The sequence below is a fragment of the Eupeodes corollae genome, chromosome 2 (assembly GCF_945859685.1).
Source record: "Eupeodes corollae chromosome 2, idEupCoro1.1, whole genome shotgun sequence".
Lineage (NCBI taxonomy): Eukaryota > Metazoa > Arthropoda > Insecta > Diptera > Syrphidae > Eupeodes > Eupeodes corollae.
The window spans coordinates 21,692,898-21,714,179 of record NC_079148.1 but is presented as its reverse complement, the minus strand read 5'-3'; the positions used below and the strand labels follow the sequence as shown (position 1 = coordinate 21,714,179).

At 33.1% G+C, this 21,282-nt stretch overlaps 1 protein-coding gene across 10 annotated transcripts in view; it reads right to left on the bottom strand.

The window, feature by feature from the left end:
• Positions 1-21,282, bottom strand: part of LOC129948561 (longitudinals lacking protein, isoforms N/O/W/X/Y) — a 398,307-nt gene that overhangs the window by 57,275 nt on the left and 319,750 nt on the right. For 8 of the 10 annotated variants that reach the window (XM_056059654.1, XM_056059653.1, XM_056059656.1 and 5 more), the window contains 3 exons: positions 19,797-19,988; positions 17,051-18,124; positions 16,865-16,990 (listed from right to left, as the gene is read on the bottom strand). In XM_056059654.1, the coding sequence (XP_055915629.1) occupies positions 16,865-16,990; positions 17,051-18,124; positions 19,797-19,988 (1,392 nt within the window). The remainder of the gene's footprint in view (positions 1-16,864; positions 16,991-17,050; positions 18,125-19,796; positions 19,989-21,282) is intronic. The other 2 variants (XM_056059661.1, XM_056059662.1) reach the window with 2 other exon arrangements.

The following is a 21,282-nucleotide window of genomic DNA, read 5'->3' as shown; positions in this document are numbered from 1 at the left end:
TAGCCGTGGAAAACATTTGCCTAGTATGGTTTTCAATTATTGAAAGAGTACTTTTTTCTTTTCAGGGAAATAAAATAGTCAAAATTTGTTCAATATCAAAAGAAACCTCTTATTGGAAAACTAGTCATTTTTGGAAATGTAGGAGTTTCAACATAAGCTTTTTGTTTCAAGACACTGCCTCTCTTCAATTCTACACCCGTGATACCAGGAATAGTGGAGGATAGTTCATCCGTATACTAACGATTTTATATAAAACATCATACCTAGTCCTTTAAATTTAAAAAAGTTTTCAATTTAAGTCGCCAACAATAAGCGTGCATTTATTAAAACTTCTGCCTCATCATTCTCATCAAAATAAAATTAAAAGAAACAAAACGACAAAAAAACGCAACAAATTTTGTCTTCGAGTAAAATTTTAATATCCGTTCGAGTCTGTCATGATTTTTGATAGCAATATAGCGTCAATATGCATAAAGGACTTTTTTTGAAATGCATACAAAAATCAACACCAAATGAATTTAAAAAAAAAAACAAGAAAACAAAATGCAATCTGTCTGACTGACTGTTTCAAGTGTCCTTTTATATTCTCATTTTTATATATATACATAGGTATATATGTGTGTATGTGTATGTATTTATATATTTTACTAGTGCGTTTCAAAAATGCCACATCGACATAAACAAACTCTTCTATTTTTCTACTGATGATGATGCGATGCTTGATGGACAGACACATCACATCACGATAGGTTCTTCTTATTATTATTATTTTGTAGAATGGCAAACAAAACTTTTTATTTATATATTTTTGTTTTATTTCCAAAGTTCCATAAATTTATGTGTGTACTGTGTGCTTCTCTAATAAAAACAAAAATAAATAAAAACATAAATAAATAAAGGATCTCTTTCGTAAATCAAAAAAACGCACCATTCCAATACCACACACCAAAGAACAACGACGTTGATGACGACGACGAACGGCGGCGGCGGCCAATATGATCCTTTTTGATTTTCCTGTATAGTAGAGTAGGACACGAGACACGACTATGACTACGACTAGGACGACGTAGAAACAACCATCCTACCTACTCGTATACTCACTCAATGGCAACTCAGCCAAAAAATTGAAACAAAACCGAGAAAACAAGAGAAAATCCTGCGAAAATTACTACAAGAGGAATTTCAAAAATAGTTTTAATTTAAATATCAAACAAATAATTTTGTTTGTGAATATTTTAGGCTCAACATTTTTAAACATTATGAACAATTAGTAAATATTGTGACGAAAAGCAATACTACAAACAAACAGATCTATTTGTCAGCGTCTATTCGTCAGCACCTACTTGTCAGCCTGACTGACAGCGAGAGTGAAACGTCATTATAATAATTTGGAAAAATATGTAACAAATACCAACACAAACTCACCATAATTCGAAATCAAATACAGGGTGTCTCCAAATTTTGAATAAATAAAGTGTTATTAAATAAATTCGGTTTTTGTTTTCCGTAAGAAATAAATTTCTGAAGTTTCTGTATTTGGAGTATTTTCCTTAAACTTAAATCTTTTTTTACACTTCAGAATTTCAGAAAGTAGTAAGCTAATAGCAAGCGTTAAACTACGATCAGATGGTCATCAGCAGTGCCTGTGTTAGTTGTTAGTAAAAAATAATATAATTATAGCCTAACACACGCACAAAATACAAAACATAATTAACATTTAACTTTTAACTTTTACAGAACAAAAAATAAAATGAGAACGTTTAAGATAATGATTTTAATCCCAACTTATTTTAATTCAAATCTTTCGAAGAACAGTTTAAGTTATATAAAATGCATATTCGACTTAAAGCTTCATTTTTCCCATAGTTATTTTATGGAATTCAATCTGTATAAAATCAAATGTACGCAGGCATGAGTTCCGCCTCGGAAATTCAAATGTACACAAGAAAGCAAATATGGTGCACCAATTTCACCATTGATGGAGAGATTGCATTTAAAGAAGTAGAATACGATGTTCATAGGGAGGCAGATCATAAGGATCATCCCAAGGAAGACCTTTTAGGGCAAAACGAATGAAATTATGTTGAAATGATTCAATACGTTTTTTATGAATTTCAAAATAGGGAGTCCTTACCCGCGAAAATGACATTTGTACAAAGAAAGAGTTACATAGGGATCATTGAACTCCTTTGCCCAGTGTTTTATAAAACCAAGCATAGAACTTAGGTCAGGTTTCGGTTAGGTTATAGTGGCTTTCCAAGATGGAAACGGACACACTTAGGCAAGTTTAATGGCCCATTGTGATACCACATGAATCTTGAGGCTTCCTCCTGAGCTCAATGGAAATAGTTTGAGTCCCTTACGAAACGTGAGACGTGAGTATACTGATATGATTTAGGTCGTTAAAGAAGAATTCTGCTAGGTAATTCTTGCGTTTTCGAACTAAAGCAGGGCATGTGCACAGAAGATGAAGAACCGTTTCTTCCTCTTTCTCGTCCATACAGGTTCTGCAAAAGTCATTTGAGAATACGCCTAGTCTCGTGGCGGGCTTTCCTATTAGACAGTGTCTGATTATGACACCTATTATCGAGCTTATATGCGATCTGCTTAGAGAGAGCAAGCACCTTGAACGTTTTAAATCAAGTGTTGGCCATATGATTTTTGTGACTTGACACGTGGTGATGTTGTTCCACCTGGTGCCTGGCCTCCTTGCAGCGTCTTGCGTCAGCAATAGTTTACAAGTAGTGATTGGTATGCCAGTACGTGCCAAACATACAGTTACCTGGAATGTCTCTATGGCCCGGCACCTAGCAAAGGTGAATATTAAACTGTTGTGCCATCTCCATTAGAGATGATCGACAGTTATGGACTGTTATAGAGGTTGTAGAGACAGAGTCCAAAGATTTGATATCAGATGTTGATATCACGTTTTCTTTAAGCCAGGACAAGACTTCCTTTATCGCCAAAAGTTCCGTCTGGAACACGCTACAATGATTGGGAAGGTTGAATGAGAGACTTAATTTTAGTCGTTCAGAGTACACACCTCCACCAAAACCTTCTTTTGTTTTTGATTCATCTGTGTAAAAATGGATTTATTTATCCTCCAAGAATATCCTATCATCCCAAAAAGATCTGGGAGGTATAGAAATCTGGACATTTCTGTCGAATTGCAGTTGGTAGATAGTGTAGTCTGTGTGCTTTGGAATTGATTCTAAATACCTAAGAATTACGGAGTTGCCAATGTTATTGTTAGTCCACCGCGACGAAGTTTTGAGGCGAAAAGCAGAGCTTGAACTTGCTTTATTAACAATAAAATAAATGTGATGTGTAATTTCTAAGTTGGAACAGAAATGAACACCTAAATCTTTAAAAGTAGAGACGCGACAGAGTTTTTGCTGTGATATACAGTAGTCAAATACGTTTCGGATTAGTTTTTTAGTAAAAGTTATCATCTGAGGGTTGTGTGAAAGGCTATTTTTCCCACACCGAAATGTGAAACTATAAATGTCGGCTCGTAAAAGAATACGATCATGGTTGGACTTTATTATTTTAAAAATGTACATGTCGTCAGCAAAAATTAGAAGTTCACTTGAGCGTAGACATGACGATACATCGTTAATAGACAGGATGAAGAGAAAACGGCCAAAAAGGCTCCCCTGGGAAACACCAGACTGAGCAACAAAAGGTTCTGAATGACAATTTCTAAATTTTACCTCATGGGATCTGTTTTCAAGATATGATTTAATCCAAGTTAAATCTTTACCAAATAATTCAAATAAATGAGTTGGCGCAACAATCCGTTGAGAACTAGGGCCTAGTGACTTACAACTCTCAACCCTTTCTGTGTGCGAGTCCTTTTTGTAAGGGATGGAACGGCTAGTTTGAGAAATCACTGTTTATGACAAGAATTGCTCTTGGAGAATTTGTTTCCTTGCAAGAGGCAGCACCCGCGAAAAAAACTTTAGATTGCACAGGCAGGGATTAAGTCCAAGACCTCATGCATGACTATCCAACCACGGATTCTACCGAATAATAAAAATAATGTTGTTGAAAACCCATTCCATATTTAACAATGTGTGATTTTTAGTGGAAAAACAATTTAGTTGTGATAGAACCGATATTTTCATCTAATGTTTTCTATGTTTTCATGCTGTTCCTTTAATTTTTTTTTAATTCGATATTTTTCTTTGATTTTTTCTGTTCTTTTTTAGTTTCATTGTCTTGATATCATTCCAAGTTTTCTATGTTTTTTAAAAACTTGGTCTCGAGCGTTTTCATATGAAAACCTTGAAACCAAATAATTTATATATGTTATGATACATTGCTTACTAATTTGACTTATTTGTTTTGATATTGATGTTGTAATATTCCAAAATTTGGTCTAGTGAAGTTTTCTATGTTTTCATTTCATTTTTGAAAACTTCATCAACAAATTATTTACTTGTGACACATCTAATATTTTGTTTCAATGTTTTCTATGTTTTTAGTTGTTTTGCTTATTAATTCTTATTCGATATTTTACTTTTATTTGTTCTATGTTTTTATAGTTTCACTGATAAATAGCCATACGATTATAAACTTCTCAAATTTAATGGTTTGTCAATTTTAATTTTGAAGTTAATGCATTTTGATAAAGTTATGACTCGTAGGTCATGCAATGTTTTTTATGTTCGTTATACTTCATGATTTTATAATTTTATGATAGTCTAATTAAAAATTCAGTGAACCAATACTCGACAAAGAGGTAAAAGCTTTGCAGGTTTAAGGTTATATTTCTTGTTAATTTGTTTTAATGTCGTATTTATCATTCAATATTTTTTATTTTCTTAGGGGAAGGGGGGAGGGTTGGTGTTTAATACACTTTCCTGAAAACGTGGAATATTTGATGCTATTAATTTTATTTCTCAATCGATTTCCCTTAAAGTGAGGCGTGAATTGATGGTGATACTTTAATGTTTTTTTTTAGTTGAACGTATTCTATGTTTTTTTTCTATCTCAGTCTGAAATGAAAAACCATATAATTCACAAATTAATTGATTTATGGCTTCGTTATATTTGACTAAGTTTTATTCTTGAAACGTTAAATTTTATCATGCGATGTTTTCTATGTTTTTTGTTTGCATAATTCATATGATTTTTTGTAAAGTTTTTATCGTTATCTTCTATCTACCGTTCGTTATAGTACACAGACGTTATAAAAAATTACTAGAGAATCCATTTTTCTCATGTTTTCAAATGTTCACAAATTTTCGGCCTCTACTGTAGAATTATTTTAATTTAACACCGAACGCATTACTTTTTTTAGTCAGGGTTCTTTCACAGGATCTTCTTACTACTCTTCGTAGGTATTACATAGGAAGTATAGGAACTGCATGCAATTCATTTTGGTTTTCAACTTTGAATTCGTATTTCAAATATTTTTTCTTGTTTTTTAATTTTGTGTGTGGCGCAATATTCTCTTTGCCATTCCCATTTTATTTTGTTGAACAGTTTTTTGATTTTTCTATTTTTTTAAATTTTTTTGTAATTTTTATATGTTGGTAGGTACGTAGCGTAGGTACAAAAGTGAATATAAATGTTATGCATGTATGAATGTTTGCAGCTATGTATTATATTTGAAACTTTTAACAGTGAATCGTGAAGCAGGATAAAAGAAAACAGCTTCCAGAGAAATAAATCCTCGTCTGCATGTACGTTTTGATGGTAATTAATACAAAAAAAAAATAAAATAAAAATGAAAATTAAAAAAGAAGACGACACACAATGGGCTACACTTCATGGGTGCGTTTCCAGAAGGCACACACCAAAACCAAAACACATCGCACAGGATCCGGATACAGTACGTTGACGCGTACGAAAAAAGGAATGTATGAACCGAAAAACGGCGTCGTACTCGTTGTCGTTGTCGGCGGCAGTGGCGGCTGTTTCGACGAGCAATGGGAAAAAAAGAAATCAGGGTAGATTACTCACAAAATTCTACTCCAGGCCTAGTAAACTCCAGCTCTAAAAGTTTTGAATTTAGAGGGGGCTTGGAGTTGGAGATGTGTCGGCAAAAGTGTGTTTGAATAGAAAAATACATTATAGACGATAACGAGAAGAACGCTCTACTCTGCTGCGAGGCGGGTACGCTATACGTAACGTAGGTACTACGTAGTCGGAACTTGGTGTTCGGGACCAAGAGTTCTGGTGGTACAGGACGTGCGTTCGTTTAGCGTTCATGGTAAACAGGTTGATGATGAGTTTTGGCTGGATTTTTCGTTTGTAAATTGTTTTTTTTTTTTTACCATAGTTAGGTTTAGGTGCACTCGTAGCAAGTGCTAGATTTCCTTGCCAGAGCTCTAAATGAATTGGGAACATAAAAATGTTCAAGTTTTGACTGACAGACAGCCAGACACGAAGTTTGAGATTATTATACTTATGAAGGTATAAATGGGAGAGGGGCATCATCAGGCAAAGACCAGCCATGGAACCGCACAAACTCACATCGCTACCATCCGTGTTGGTCGTAAGTCTGGTCCTAAATTTTAATGGGTTTCTATTTGGAAAAATATATTTGCTATAGAGAAAGTTTTTTATTTTTAATACGAATAATATGATGAGCTATTATAGGAAGGTAAATTGTTTGAAAAATTTTTCAAAAAATTATACGCCATTAATGGGATTGAATTTTTTTCCTCTCTCTTTCTTCTTTTGTGAGTTTTTGATGATAATTCAATGAGTTTACAGAGCTGATGGTGTTTTCAAAATGTTTTCTCTGTTTGTTCGTCACAAATTAAATAATTTCCTAACGAAGCTAGGGTTGAAAAATAAAAGTTAGGGAGAAAGGTCCAAGTTCATCAACATTCATTTTTAATCTGTTTTAAGAGCAATGGTTCTTCCTTGGCCCCATCAACTGAAGACTGCATTATATTCTAATGTATGAAAGAGTTATTTTTACGGAGTAGATGAATATCAGACTTTTTTCAAAAACAATTTATAATATTTTGATTCAAAATGTATGCTCAAAAACAGTAAGGAAACTGAATAGAATTAATGTCAAGTTACACAAGTGTATATATTGGCTATGGCTGCTTAGAAGGAGGGTCACTGGCTTCTTTGTTTAGAATGGGTTTTCAATAAGAGGTTTTAATCTTAAAACCGTCATCTTTATGATAAACAAAAACTACGCCATAACCAGAAATTAAACGATAAACAGTTTAAAAACTCATTAAATTGTAAAAATTTACTACAAAAATTATAAATATTGTGAAAAAATAAAGTAATTTTGGTTCGTTATAAAACTGATGGAAAAATTTGAGCTGTTTGGAAAAGTTAGTGATGTTGAACTTTAAACATTATAAATCACTTATACAAACAGCTAAGGGAATATTTTTGCTACATCCCGTACTGTTCACTTCAACCTATGTTTCTCTATTCTCATCGCCACAGTCTTTGGCTCACAAACTTCCACAGCAAAATTACTCCATAGCTTAAAAAAAGATTTAGGTTTAAAGACTTTTGAAGTTCAGTCAATACAAAAACTCAAGTCCGTTTATAACCAGTAATCTTGTCGAATCTTCGCTGATCGGGTCCTTGAAATAAATAAAAACAAATAAATATGGTAATACCCGTGACCTGATGGTTAGTGCGTTGAACTGTCATGCGAGAGGTCTTCCCTCCCTGTATTCACGAGTACTGCCTCTTGCGAGGAATTGACAAATTCTCCAAGACTAAATCTTGTCATGAAAAAGTGATTTCTTAAATTTGCCGTTCGGATTCGGCATATAAACTGTAGGTCCCTCCATCTCTGACAACAGAAATGGTTGAGAGCTTTAATTCACTAAGATCTAGTTCTCTACGGACTGTTGCCCCACGAAATTTAATTTATTTAAATAAATAATGTTATGCAACAGTACGTTGAGAACTAGGGTCTGACTTACAATTCTCAACCATTTCTGTGTGGGAGTCATGTCAGGGAGGCAGGGGACCTACAGTTTTGTGCCGAATATGAAAGACTATTTTGGGAAACCACTTTTCATGATAAGAATTACTCTTGGAGAATTTGTCGCATGTTGCAGTAGGTACCTTTCAAAAAAGCTTTAGGTGGCACATGCAGGAATTAAACTTTAAACCTCTAACTTGACATTTATATACCTACTTACCACCACGGGTGCTACGGGATTTTGAAATGCAAATAAATAATCCAGATTTCCGTCAAACAACATGATACTTTGTTCCACACAAGCAACTAAACAGTCGCAATTTAGCAAAAAAAGCCTACTGACCGTGTAACCTCTTAATGGAAAATCTATTATAAACACTTTATCATACTTGAGTGTTTTAAATCATAGTAAAACAAAATTTTTGTATCGAAGTGAAACATTCAAGGTGAATGGAATTTGTATTAATACTTAAAATATGACGTTTGTCAGTTATGGAGACAGTGTAAAATGGCCTAAGTTAGTTGTTGGAAATAAGGTTCATTCAACTTCTAAATATTACCTTCATCAAAGGTCTCTAGAAGACTGCTAGTAGTTTTGTAGCACAATATTCATATTATCATTACTTTGATGGCATACAAGTTTGTGGCCAGGCTTTAAAAAGTCTTCTTAAATTTTAGTGTGTAACAAAATAAATATTTTAAATACCTATAAAGATTCTATTCTCTATTTTCAAGGCACACATATCCTTTTTTTCTGCCAAAAAATTCCCATATCATATGGTTCCCAAAAGCCTATAAGAACTTATACCTTTAGGGACACATGTGGTGTGCAGCAACTGCTCAAATAAAATACCTGTGTGTGTATGTAGCTTAAGCATTCCCTAACAAAAATAAGAAAAAGATACAAATTTAAGTATTTCGTAGATGATGATGCTAAAATTCCATTGAGTTGACAGCATCAGCACCGTTCTCTTTCTTTCTCTCTTTCCCTGTGTTTTTTTGAATTACTCACATAAATTGACAGGACATCTAAGTGAATACACTTACACACCTGCAGGTGGATATTGCACACAAGTAATCCTCATATATTTTTATATATATACGAGAAGTACATTTAAATTTAACAAAAACAAAATCAAAAAAATAAAAAGAAGAAAATAAATTTAAAACGAAAGATATAGAATGTGAAAGCTACAACGACGCCGATGACAACTGCAACGTTGACAACCAACTCCAAAAACAACAACAACACCGTCAGCGTCCCCGTCATGAAAGCTAGGAAACGTGCCCAGACGTCAACCATCAAAAAATACTCCACCTCATCCTTCCACCCGTTTGGTCGTTTAAAATTGTTTGTTGTTTCTTATGTTTTTCTCGTTTTTTGCATATTATACTTTTTCGTCTTATTCTAATGGACTTCTATGTGTGTATGCATGTATATGTGTATGTATTCACACCAGTTTTTTTTTAAATGTATAAGTGTTTTATGCGAGCGTTGCCTTATCGGAAAAGGGCAACAGAACAGCTCCGGCTAAAGCATCACCAGCAGCAGCAAGTTCTCTATAGAAACAGAAGCAGAATCAGCAAAAGCTCCAAGCACCATCATCCTTGGTCCTTGGTCCTCCTCGCATCACCATCACCATCATCATCCTACTCACTGTATTCGCATCCTACTCACTGCTTTCGCATAAAAGTATGCAGTGAATTTGATTTGTTTTCTTTAGTTGTTGTTTTTTTGTTTTATTTTTTCTGTGAAATTTTTCCCGCCAAAAAAATAAAAACAAATTTCACAAAAAATGCGTCTTTTTCTTTTTCTTCCTTAATTATTATATGTGTATGAGTGAGTACTAAAAAGGGTTTGAGTTAAGGATACATTTTTATCCTTCTTCCAACATTTTCGCTATTCGCATTGCATATGGTGAGGCGCAATTCTCGTGTGGAATGGAATGGAGTGAAGTGAAGTGTAGACTGGTGATACTTTGTGGAGGTGGTTGATGGAAATTCGTTGGAAAATAAATTTTTCCACGAAGCCGTTGGTTGAATGTCAGCCAGAACCTTAGTGAGAATCGACTCACTGAGCAATGGTAGTTGGGAAAATTGGGGGGACTGAAGATTTTTTCTGAACGTGTACAATTTTTTCGGGTGAGCAAATGAGATGAGAGGAACGAGGAGAAGAAGGTGTTCATACATGTGTGTGTGTGTGTGTGATTTTATTTTGTTTTTAATTTTATACGAAGGTTGATGGCTCTGATTCAATGTGTTGTATATAAAATTGCTTCAGGCTAAAATGAATGATGAACGAAGCGCGGAATAAAGAAGAAAAATAATAAAAAACGAAAGTCAACATATAGTAGGTAGTAGGTACATATACCTACATCAGGATCAGGCAGGACAATTGGAAGGAGAGAGAAATACGAGAAACAAAACAAAACAGAAAAAATATAAAAAGTGAAAATAAAATGAAAATGAGTGCAAAATCCTACAAGTATGCTTTTATATTTTATTTTTTTCTTTACAAAAAAAATTTATATATATACATACAAATCTACCTACATACCTACCTACATACATACATACATATATGTATGGATGTATATGTATAAAAATGTGATTGCACTTAAATGTGTCCAGCATATGGGATTTAAAATTAAAAGTAAAAAGGAAGAAAAAAGAAAACAAAATCTTTTATATTTATTTGAACTTCATTTCAATAAGGTTTTTGTGTTTTATTTTCTGAGTCAGTTAACTTTACTTGCATCCATGTATGCAGATTTGTGGATACATGTATAGATGAATGCTTTTAAGTATGGGTTTGAAGAAATCTACAGAAAAAATGGTGCATGTAGATGTATAGATGGGTTGCAATTACATATTTGATTTCTTTTTGTTTTGTTGTTATTTTTAATTGACATTTTTTTTTTCAAATTAGACTTTAACTTGAAATTATTTTGCCTTAAATATCAAGTTTGTACTTAAAAAAAAAAGAAATAAGTCCCCGAAACTCATAAAGGTTTTCATGAAGATTTACAAGGTTTTAAAATTTTAATAAGAACATTATTGAAAAGTGGATGAAGGCAACATGTTTCTGAACACACCCCAAATAAAATAACGCTATTGGCTTTGATCAGAAATATTAAAAAGATAAATTAAAATTAGAAAAGGGTTAAAGAAATGAAAGATCTGTTTGTTTACTCAGAGTCTGTAATGTTCGTATTAGAAAAATGAGACTAACATAACTGTGACATTAAATCGCTGATATGTTATACATTTTTACAAAAATTACATACCCTACATGCATCATAAAATTGCACGTACAGAAATTGAAAACAAATGGGTTTCCTTTACACTATGAACTTCCTACCACAAATCTGAGCTTATTGACTTTATTTGATAAAAAAATATTGTATAATAGGAAATGCAACAAAACTGCAACAGAATGTTCGAGCTTTGCCTCATGTTTTTTTACCGTTATAAGAATTTTGCGAGGTGTGTCAAAAAATTGCTCGTACATCAAACAAATGTTCGTAAACTGCCCTCTTCTCTAACAAAATGGAAATAACTGTTCTTTTTGAAATGTAAATTGTTAACTGTAATGATATTGAGAGATCTAAGCTCATTTAGTCGTGGTGTATTGATCTTTTCAACTGTTTTTTTTTTTTAATGTTACAAGTTTATTTTGAAAATGGAACCTCTTGAAGTAAGAAAACTGATTTTTAAACTAAGAAACGACGGAAAAAGGTATGCTGAGATATCGTCAACTATTGGTAGAAAACGGTCTACAGTTCAATATGTATTAAACAATTATTTGAAAAATAAAAGCTTTAAAGTGGGAACGAAAAATTGAAAGAACGGTAAAGATTGATCCCAAGTCAAGTGGTCCTAAAATATCTGCTGACATTCAAGCAAATGTTGGCATATCGCTTAACCCCTAACAAAAAAACCCTATATTTCAAAAGCAAACGTTTCAAAACGCTTGAACTATGCGAATGCATACGTTTCGAAACCAGGAGATTTTTGGAAGAATGTGTTATTGTTTGACGAGAGCAAGTTTAATGTCTTTGGGTCGGACTGTCGCAGATTTGTGTGGAGGAAACCAAACACAGCATAAGATGTGAAGAATTTGCAATCAAAGATAAAACATGCAGGCGGAAATGTTATGGTCTGGGGAGCTATGGGATCCAATGGTGTGGGAAATTTAGTTTTTATAGAAACTACAATGGATAAAACAAATATTTACAAATTTTAAAACAAAATTTGAAAGTCATCGCTTTAAAAATTGGCCTTAAAGATGACTTTTTCCTAGTGCAAGACAACGGTCCTAAATATTCATCAAGGATAGTAAATGATGTTAAATCGCAATTGCCTCGTCCTGCCCAATCCCCAGACCTTAATCCCATTGAGCATCTTTGGGATTATTTAGGAAAACGAGGTTCGAGTATCAAAAATAAGTAATAAAAACCGACTTAAGGCCGTTATATTGGAAGAATGAAACACAATTTCTCCGGAAGTCATTTCTAAACTAGTTCTCTATCGCCCTCAGGATGTTATAAACGCGAAAGGTTATCACACTCGCTACTTAATCTTATATTAATACATATAATTAAGTTTTTTTTATCACTGTATGTCCAATTTGTTGACCTTTGATTTCCTACTTTGCCTAATATGTTGCATTTTTTTTCATGAAGTTTGTACCAATTTACACCAATTTATTTTGTTCTGTTTTTAATCCTCATATAATAAACAATACCAAAATTGAAAAAGAATGGTTGAAAATCTTTTTTTCTTAAAATACCTTAGCTATTATTTTGAAGAATCACCTGTACGAACAATTTTTCGGTATAGTGTATTTCATTTAATTGTGGTTAATTTTAACAATTTTTTAAAAAGATTTTTAGAATTTTTAACGATATTTATGTATATTTTCATCGAGAACTTTTAATTTAAAAATAAATTCACAAACGTTTTGTTCGGAATTAAAGACAACACATTTCAAAACATGCCCCAATTGTTAACTTCGCAAATTAATAGTACTGTTTGCTTTTATCTGATATTTTCGAAGATCTGTTAACTGTATACTGACTTTCTGTTCATTTTAGTAAAAAGTTCACACAATTCGTATAAGTAAATTGAAACTGACATAACTTGAACTAAAAGTCACAGAAATTATTTGATTTAATATTCTGAGAGTATATTTTCATTGATTTTAACTTAATTCATTCATAAACAAAACTTAATTCATTGGGTGCTAAGAAAGTGTTGAAATCTGAAAAATGTTTTTGATTACTAAACCAGTGTCAATTTCAAAATGTCTTCCAATTTTTAGATCAATCGTTTTTGTTTTACGTGAAAGACTGAAAACTTTTGATTTCGTAGTTGTCAGATGTCCGTTTCAGAACAGATTATAAGGTTTTATCTTAATCTTCAATTTATATTTGTCTTGTCTTTGTTTATAAATAATTTTAAAAAATGTATAATATTTTGATAATTTATGAAAATGAAAATTTTTATGAGCATCTTAAAAACGGTTTCTTAAAAAAAATATTATTTTCATAGGGAAATGGGTGCATTCATAAACGTCCGCCTAACTAAGAACTGCGTTATCTGCATTCATAAAGTCAGATTTTCGATGGAACTAACCTAGTCGAACTGCAGTGTCTACCTGACACATCTGATTTTTTTTGGATGCAGAAAGAGCGGGAAATATTTAATATTTCAGAACATGATGGCTACCTATAAACAAATCAAGAAGAGAAACAAGAAATTAAAGTGTTATATATTTCTTTGCAAGATATTTGTGCCAATTATAATTTTCTTTTCTTTTTCGGTAAGCAAATCAAAAATCAAGTTCAAGAAAATTAGTTTGGCAGCCAATTTTCTCTGACATTTATGGGCTCTGTTTACATACAAATCAGACTAATAGGTTTTTCACACCAAGTCCAAAACCCGGTTTTCGCGAAATGACCGGTTTTCGCCGAAAACCTTCATCGAAAACTCAAGTTTTCCCATACATTTTTGGTAAACCACAAGTTGTATATAAAACCTCTCGAAAACTAATGGCAATTCAAAGTTGAACTAAACAAACAAACCTTTCAAAGATTCAGCGCTCAAATTAATGTAAATAAAACAGCCGATGGCTGCTGTCAAAATAAATGTTTCATTTTGAAATAAATTTGGTCTTGGTAATTAAAATTATTTATACAATGCGAATTTCGGGAAAATTTGCAAAATATGTTCGACGCTTTCGAGGCGAGTCCTCAAAGGAAGAAGACACAGAGATAGTCATGGAGAAATTGCAGCCCATCATAACAGCTTCAGTGATCACTTTGGATGAGTGTGATTTTGGTACGAATCTGGAACAAACAATTGTCGTTTTCTGCACCGGCCATAAGGACCTACAAGAAATCGTTAAGAATCTTTTTAACAACGCCTATAAGTTACTCGGACGGCCACAATATATGACGATTCTGAAGACACATTTGGCCAACAGAAGCCATAGTCATAAGATCAGTATTTTGGATTGGATTTGTTGTAAAAGAAGAAGAAAATTTTTTAAATAAAATGAATTTTTATTGTTTTATTCGTTTTTAATTCTATGATATTTTTTCTATCCAATTAGCTTCTTCTTAGTGAATTGTTTGGACCGGTTAAAGTGAACTAAGAGGATAGCTGCACCCAAGCGAGCTTGTAGCTCTTGTTGGTTCATGTGGTGAGGCCATTCCACTCGTCCCCAGAACTTCAGTTGAAACTCTTTCTAGACGAGCTAGTGTTACGTTAAAATCAATTTGAATTGGTTAAAATTCATTTTATCTTCGCAAATAATTTGATAAGAACACAACTTTTTACTCATATTTTTTTTTATCAATACAAAATTTGACAGCCGGTGTTAAACAAATTTAAATGTCAAATGAAAACGTGTAAATGTTCGATGTGAACGATTTTTGGGTTTTCGAAAACATTTGGCCGAAAACGCGGTTTTGGGTTTGGTGTGAAAAGGCTATAGTCAGATCTTTTTGTTTACTGCAGACATTGTGCATTGGGAGTGCGTTCACAAATGCATCAGAAAAGAAATGCGGTTGTACTAGCGCAGATTTTCTGCGTTTATGAATACACCCAATATCTCCAAAACTGTTTTAAGCACACGAAATACGAAAGAGTGACAGCTGTTAAATCAAAATTTGTCTTAAGTAATGCTTTTACAATAAAATAAAATACTTCTTTAATTTAATTTATCAACATTTTAACACCATTTTGATAAAAATTAAGTTTGTCATTGACTACCATTCATTTTGATAACTTTTTACTAAGAACTGAAAAATATTTAGACTTCACATACATATTTTCAAAAATAATAAAAAATATTTTGGAAATTCTATGATAAACATTTTTTATCATCCATTGCTGCCAAAGTTGATGATTAATTGACTTCCATTAGTTTATTTACTAAGCATACAAAAATAACACTTAGTTGTAAAAAATCGATTTTTTTTAAATACTAGTTTTGAAAATTAAGCTTTTAGTATTTTTGTTCACCTGAAGGGTATTCAGATGCCCTTAGTTATAAAATTATAATGCCACTTTAAAAAAGTCATCTTATCTCCATAATCACCTTAAGCTTAACGTCGGATCAATTAACTTCAGATTTCTTAAAGTTAAATATTACCTCAAGTTGTTTTATGAAACCAAAACTTAGTGATGGGTAACTTTGTATAATTTTCGCGATTCTCTTTTCAAAAGACTCGGTCATTATGTACCAATGAAAATGGAATTCGTGATAGAGATGGAAAAAGGAGCAATTTCTTTGGTTTAAAAAATTAAAAATAAAAGTAAGTATACTCCTAAGGTCACCACATATTTTCTTTTTTAAAGTTAATTTCTACTGTACTACGTTTTTGACAATTATAAGTTGAGGATATAATATGTAACTATCTTTTTCAAAGTTATAAAAGATGAAATATTTTGTATTTTTATGTTAATTTTCGAGGTAATTTTGGTATAATATGTGTCTATTTATAATTGCTAAGAAATTAGGACACACATTTTAAGACATTTAAATTTTTAATACCAAGTGAGTCAATAGTCTGAAACTATTACCTTAAAAAATCGGTGCTAAGTTATTATTTTATTCAACTTTCAAGAAGTTCTATAAAATTTAAATGTTAATATCAGATCCCTCAATTGAAAATAATTATTTAAGTTCAACATAAAATTAAACTGCTTCATAAAGTTATATTTGCATGTAGATGTATTTACATTACGCAGATTTCTATTTTTTTTTTAGTTTGATTATTTTAATAAAAGGTTTTGTCGTCCTTGAATTGTATAACATTTTATTAATTTTCTAAGATTTTTTTTTTAATCAGAAAATGAAATCCTACCTATTTATTCAGAGTCTCGCAATATTTTATTAAATTTTGTAAAGGTTTCATAAATATTTAATTTTGAGTTTTATTTATTTAGATTTTTAATGAATACTAAAAATAAAAGCTTTCAAATAAAAGTCATGTATGTTGCATAGTCTTAAAAAATATTATAAATATAGGTACGCACTATAAACACTTATATTAGACATGTAAGCATGCTTTAATAATATGTAATTCAAGCCCTTGAAGTGATAAACTCAAAGGTTGAATTGTTGTCCTTTGAGTAAATATCTCATTCATGCAAAATGAGGATAAAACAAAAATAAGGAAATATGTGCAAGAATCCTTACAATTACACACGATTTATATAAAATAGTTTTAACAAAATTCATTTAAAAAACATTGAATTTTCTTTTTTTTTTTAATTTTAGGCATAGGAAGAAGTCACAAAAAATTGAAAAATAAAATAAGTTCTAAGGACATTTAAAGCGATTTTCTCTTATTAAATAGAAAACAAAAAATAAAATAATTTTTTGTATTGAAAAAATAAATATATAAATTTAAAAAACATTCCATGACTTACCGAATCGTGTGACGTGCGGTAATCGAGGTCACCTCCACCACCGCCACCGCTGCTGCCAAATGACATCTTCTCGTCGTTGCGGTCCCAATCGATTTCCTTTTTCAAAGACTGTAACAAAAAATGCTGCTGTAAGATAACTAAATCCATTCAAAAAGAAAACATAGATATATCATTTTAGATGCTTACCAGTGGAACCGATTGCACGGGCCCGAGGCCCGATGGTCCGGCCATAGAATCTGCACCGCTTCCGCCAACGTTACTGCCGCCACCACCACTGCCACTGGTGCTGGAACTGCTTCCAGCTGGTGTTGGACTTGCCAGCCTGCTGGACAATGAAGTGGCCGTGTGCGTTAGAGAGGATGGTGGTAGATTGCCGCTACTACTTGGACGATCAACGATACCAACGCTACTGCGGGATGGTGATCGATTCGTGAGGTCCGATGGTATTGCTGCAGAAGAAGAGGATGATGCTGTGGCAACACTGGCTGCAGATGCTGACGGCGCAGTTGACGTACTGGACGAGGAGTTGACAGGAGGAACAACCACCGATTGTGAGGTTGACGATTGTTGACTACTATTTGATGCTGCAGCGGCGGCAGTACTCGCACTCAGACTCATATTGATGCCAATTGAGTGCGGGTCATTTGAAGAATTGTCATCGTTTGGGGAACTTGGTCTGTCACGATCGTGGTCTTCTGGGGGCGAGGTAACCAAGTGGTGTTGCTGTTGTTGCTGCTGCAGATGATGGTGGTGCAGTAAATGTTGATGCAGAGGATCATCGTTATTGTTGTTACTATTACTACTAATATTACTGTTATTATTGTTGCTAATATTGCTAGATGTTCGCGCTGCACCACCACCGCCACCGCTGCCGCCGCCGCCAATAGAGATGGATGACATATCACCACTACCACTGCCACTTCCAACGCCACCAACACCACCGCCACCGCTACTACCACAACTATTGCTAGGGCAGCGCCTCTGATAGAGGTCTAGCGGTACAGGAGAGGATTGTTGCAGTCGCTTTGGAGGCGACACACTGCAGCGTTCCGCAGCACTACTTTCACGTTTCAACGATTGCAATGAATTATGATGCAACGATGTTGTTGAGTTGGCAGCTGAATGCGCTGAAGCTGAACCGCCTAAGGGGCTATCGCAGGTTGATGGTTTTGGTTGTGAGTGTGGCCGCAAGCGGTCCGGTTCACGTTCAGGTTCTCGCAAGGCGGTATTTTGATTTGTCATCTCTGCCAAGCCCTTAACCTTTAATTAGATAAAAATATAGTTTAGTTTTTGAATTTTTTAAATTTGAAGTAATATAAATCAGGAAGTCAGCTTTGAAATTATCTTATTGATGGTTCTTAATATTTTACTACAAAAAGTAAAGTACGTTGAAATCTTGTACAACAAGCTGTTTTAGACAAAATCGAGTACTATAGATCTTTAAGAGTAAACGAGAATAAACAATCAAATAATAATAGATTGTATACAAATTAAAAGAAGAGTACCTAATTGGCTACCTTGTGGTAGCTGAAAAATATTTAAAAAGAGAATATATATTTCTTAAAAAGAACAAGTGAATAATTATTTACGAGCAAGAAGCTGTAACAAAGCTTCTATTCCTCTATTCTTCTGAAGATTAGGTTGAAGACATATGTACATTCATTACATTTAAGCTTTTCCTAGATTTAGTCCTAGTCAGCTATCTTGTTAAATAAAATCAATAATGCGTTTATGAAACAGGGAAACTATACTTTTATAAGACCATTGAGAACGACTTATCTATATCCTTCTTAAGAAGCCAAATTTAAAAGAACAGGACCTAATTGGCTGCCTTGTGGTAGCTTGTAAATGTTTAAAGATTATAATTCTACGAAAAAACATGTGATTAATATTTTCGATCAAGAAGATATTTATCTTGAAAATAAGATTAAAAGAAGAGGACCTAATTGGCTGCCTTGTGGTAACTGGAAATTGTTAAGATATCAAGGATAAAAGTTATAAAAAATAAAATGTGAATACTGCTTTTCGAGAAAGAAAATATGATTCTTAAGAAGACACCTTCAGAAGGATATAAAAGTTTAGACTTGACTTTTCTTTTATGCATTTTTGTCTATGTAGTCACGTAAGCTTACGTTGACTGAATGGGTTCATTCAATTCAGTCACAAATCAATAAATCGATTCATATAAGTCGATTCAAAACCTTCTTCAAATGTCTTTTGAACGATGATGTGCAGTAAATTTCAAAACTGTCATTTCTTTAAAACCCCAGTTCAAGTAAGTGACCAATAGTAATTTTTCTTTTACATAACTTTACTACGTGCTTATAATGAACTCGTCCAACTTTCAACACCTACAATCCTCCATAAATTTGCAACAAAACAAAATAATTTATTAAAAAAAAAACCTATGCATGCGTCAGCCATTAATCAAATTATTATACAAATGTCACCACACTCAAGACTCAATGGAGGAATGAAGAACGAGTGACGAAAGACGTCGACGAACGACAAAGACATGTGCAACATCTTTCTATCATCATCGTCATCAGTACAGGTGGTGGTGCGTAAAATTGCAACAAATTTTTTTCAAATTATCTTTTTCTTTCATTTTTCTTTATTTATTTAAGTGGCTATACGCGATTTTATTTCTATCCTCTTTTATATGCACTTATCATTCATCACTAATTCTATTCTTGTTTTTGTTTTGTTGAATTTTTTCCTCATTCTAACACCAACACATAATTTACTCTATACGTGCAATACCTGTCACTAGGCCATCTGACACCTGTCACTTAAAAAGAATATATATTGACACCTGTCACCATCGATCTTTGTTTCGCTTTTACATATATTTGTAGTTGTTGGTAAATAGTTTTTGTGATGTAGTCTTCTCTGAGGTCTTTTTGTTGAGGTTTACTTATGGAAAACTTACCTTTAACGATTCAGCAGTCTTCAGCAATGCAGATAGCTGACAATATTGCACGTTCACCTCGCCCTTATACATGAATTCAACTAAAGTTTGCAATTCGGTGAAACGGACGTCCTTCAATATCACAATTGGATGTCGTTCGGGGTGGTCCAGAAATAGGCTCTGGAAATATGATGAACAGGCCGAGAGGACCACCTAGAAAAAAAAAATTAAACACAAAATTAGTAAAACTTAAAAAAATAAAGCAAGTTTATATTTTTTTAAATAGATTTTTACTTCTTGGACAAAAAGAAAAACCATCAAGTAATCAATAATATACAATCAAGTATTAGCACATTTAACTGGTGTAAACGTGCCATTATTTGCCAACGCTCCCATTTCATTCTAACCGACCGACGCGACGCACGACGACCGAAGAAGGAATAACCCCTTCCGGGCGTCTTCATAAGCGCGGAATACAAACGCAAAAATCAACGCCATCTATCGTAAGTGAGAACGTTTCGATTTTTGTATTTTATTTTCTAAATTAAAGTTTCAAAATGCCCAAAGGATATTTTCAGCTTTATACTCCAAACACAACACAAACTCGAGATGGAGGCGGATACAGCATTTCACAGTGCCACAACACGACCAGGTCGATTTCCTGGTTAGATTTCCCTCATCCTGGCAGAAAACCATACAATTTCTTGCGCTATGGCGATGATGGGTGTGTGTCTTGGGGGAGGGTAAATGTTTGTTGTTGTATCACGTTTCGAAAATTAGTTTCATTTCTCAAGTCGTCGTATTCACCATCTTACATATATAAAAATATTCAAAGACAATTTTCTAGCAACCAAAAAAAAAACAATGATAATTGTGAAAAATGTTAAAAGCCTCTGAGTGAGCATTGGTCATTAAAATGGAAACTATGGAGCTATAAGGCTAAGGCTAGGCTAGTTTGGGTTTGGATTTTTTTTAAAGGTATGTTCGTATATGATCAGATCACAGAAGGAAGGAAAGGTTGAAAGATCGTTTTGGACGACTTGTCTGTCCGGCGTTTGGCGTTTTGTTCATTCAGATATTATATTGCCTCAAAGTGCATATGCAAATTGTTTTAAAATTAAAATTGCGCTTGTTAACGAGGACATTAATTGTAATTACGCTACTCTTGTGGAATTTTTTAACTTTGTCTTCGTTAGATGAAAAAATGTTAATTTCACGATGTTTGTTTTTTTGGTTTTGTGTGATTTGCGATGGCAAATGATTTAAGAATGAGCATACATGCATTTTAAAGGTTGGTTAGCTAAGGTACGAGTATATGGAATGTGCGTTTTTGCCATAATTATTAGCTTGAGGCTAAAATTTATCAATTGGACATTGGGTTGGTAGTTGATGTAGATTTTAATTTGATTTTTATATTTCCAGGTGGGATTTTGATCAGATGGGAAATAACTTGACTTTATTAATTCAGAGACGAGAGCATGAATGTCAATGAGTTTTCGGCCTTATG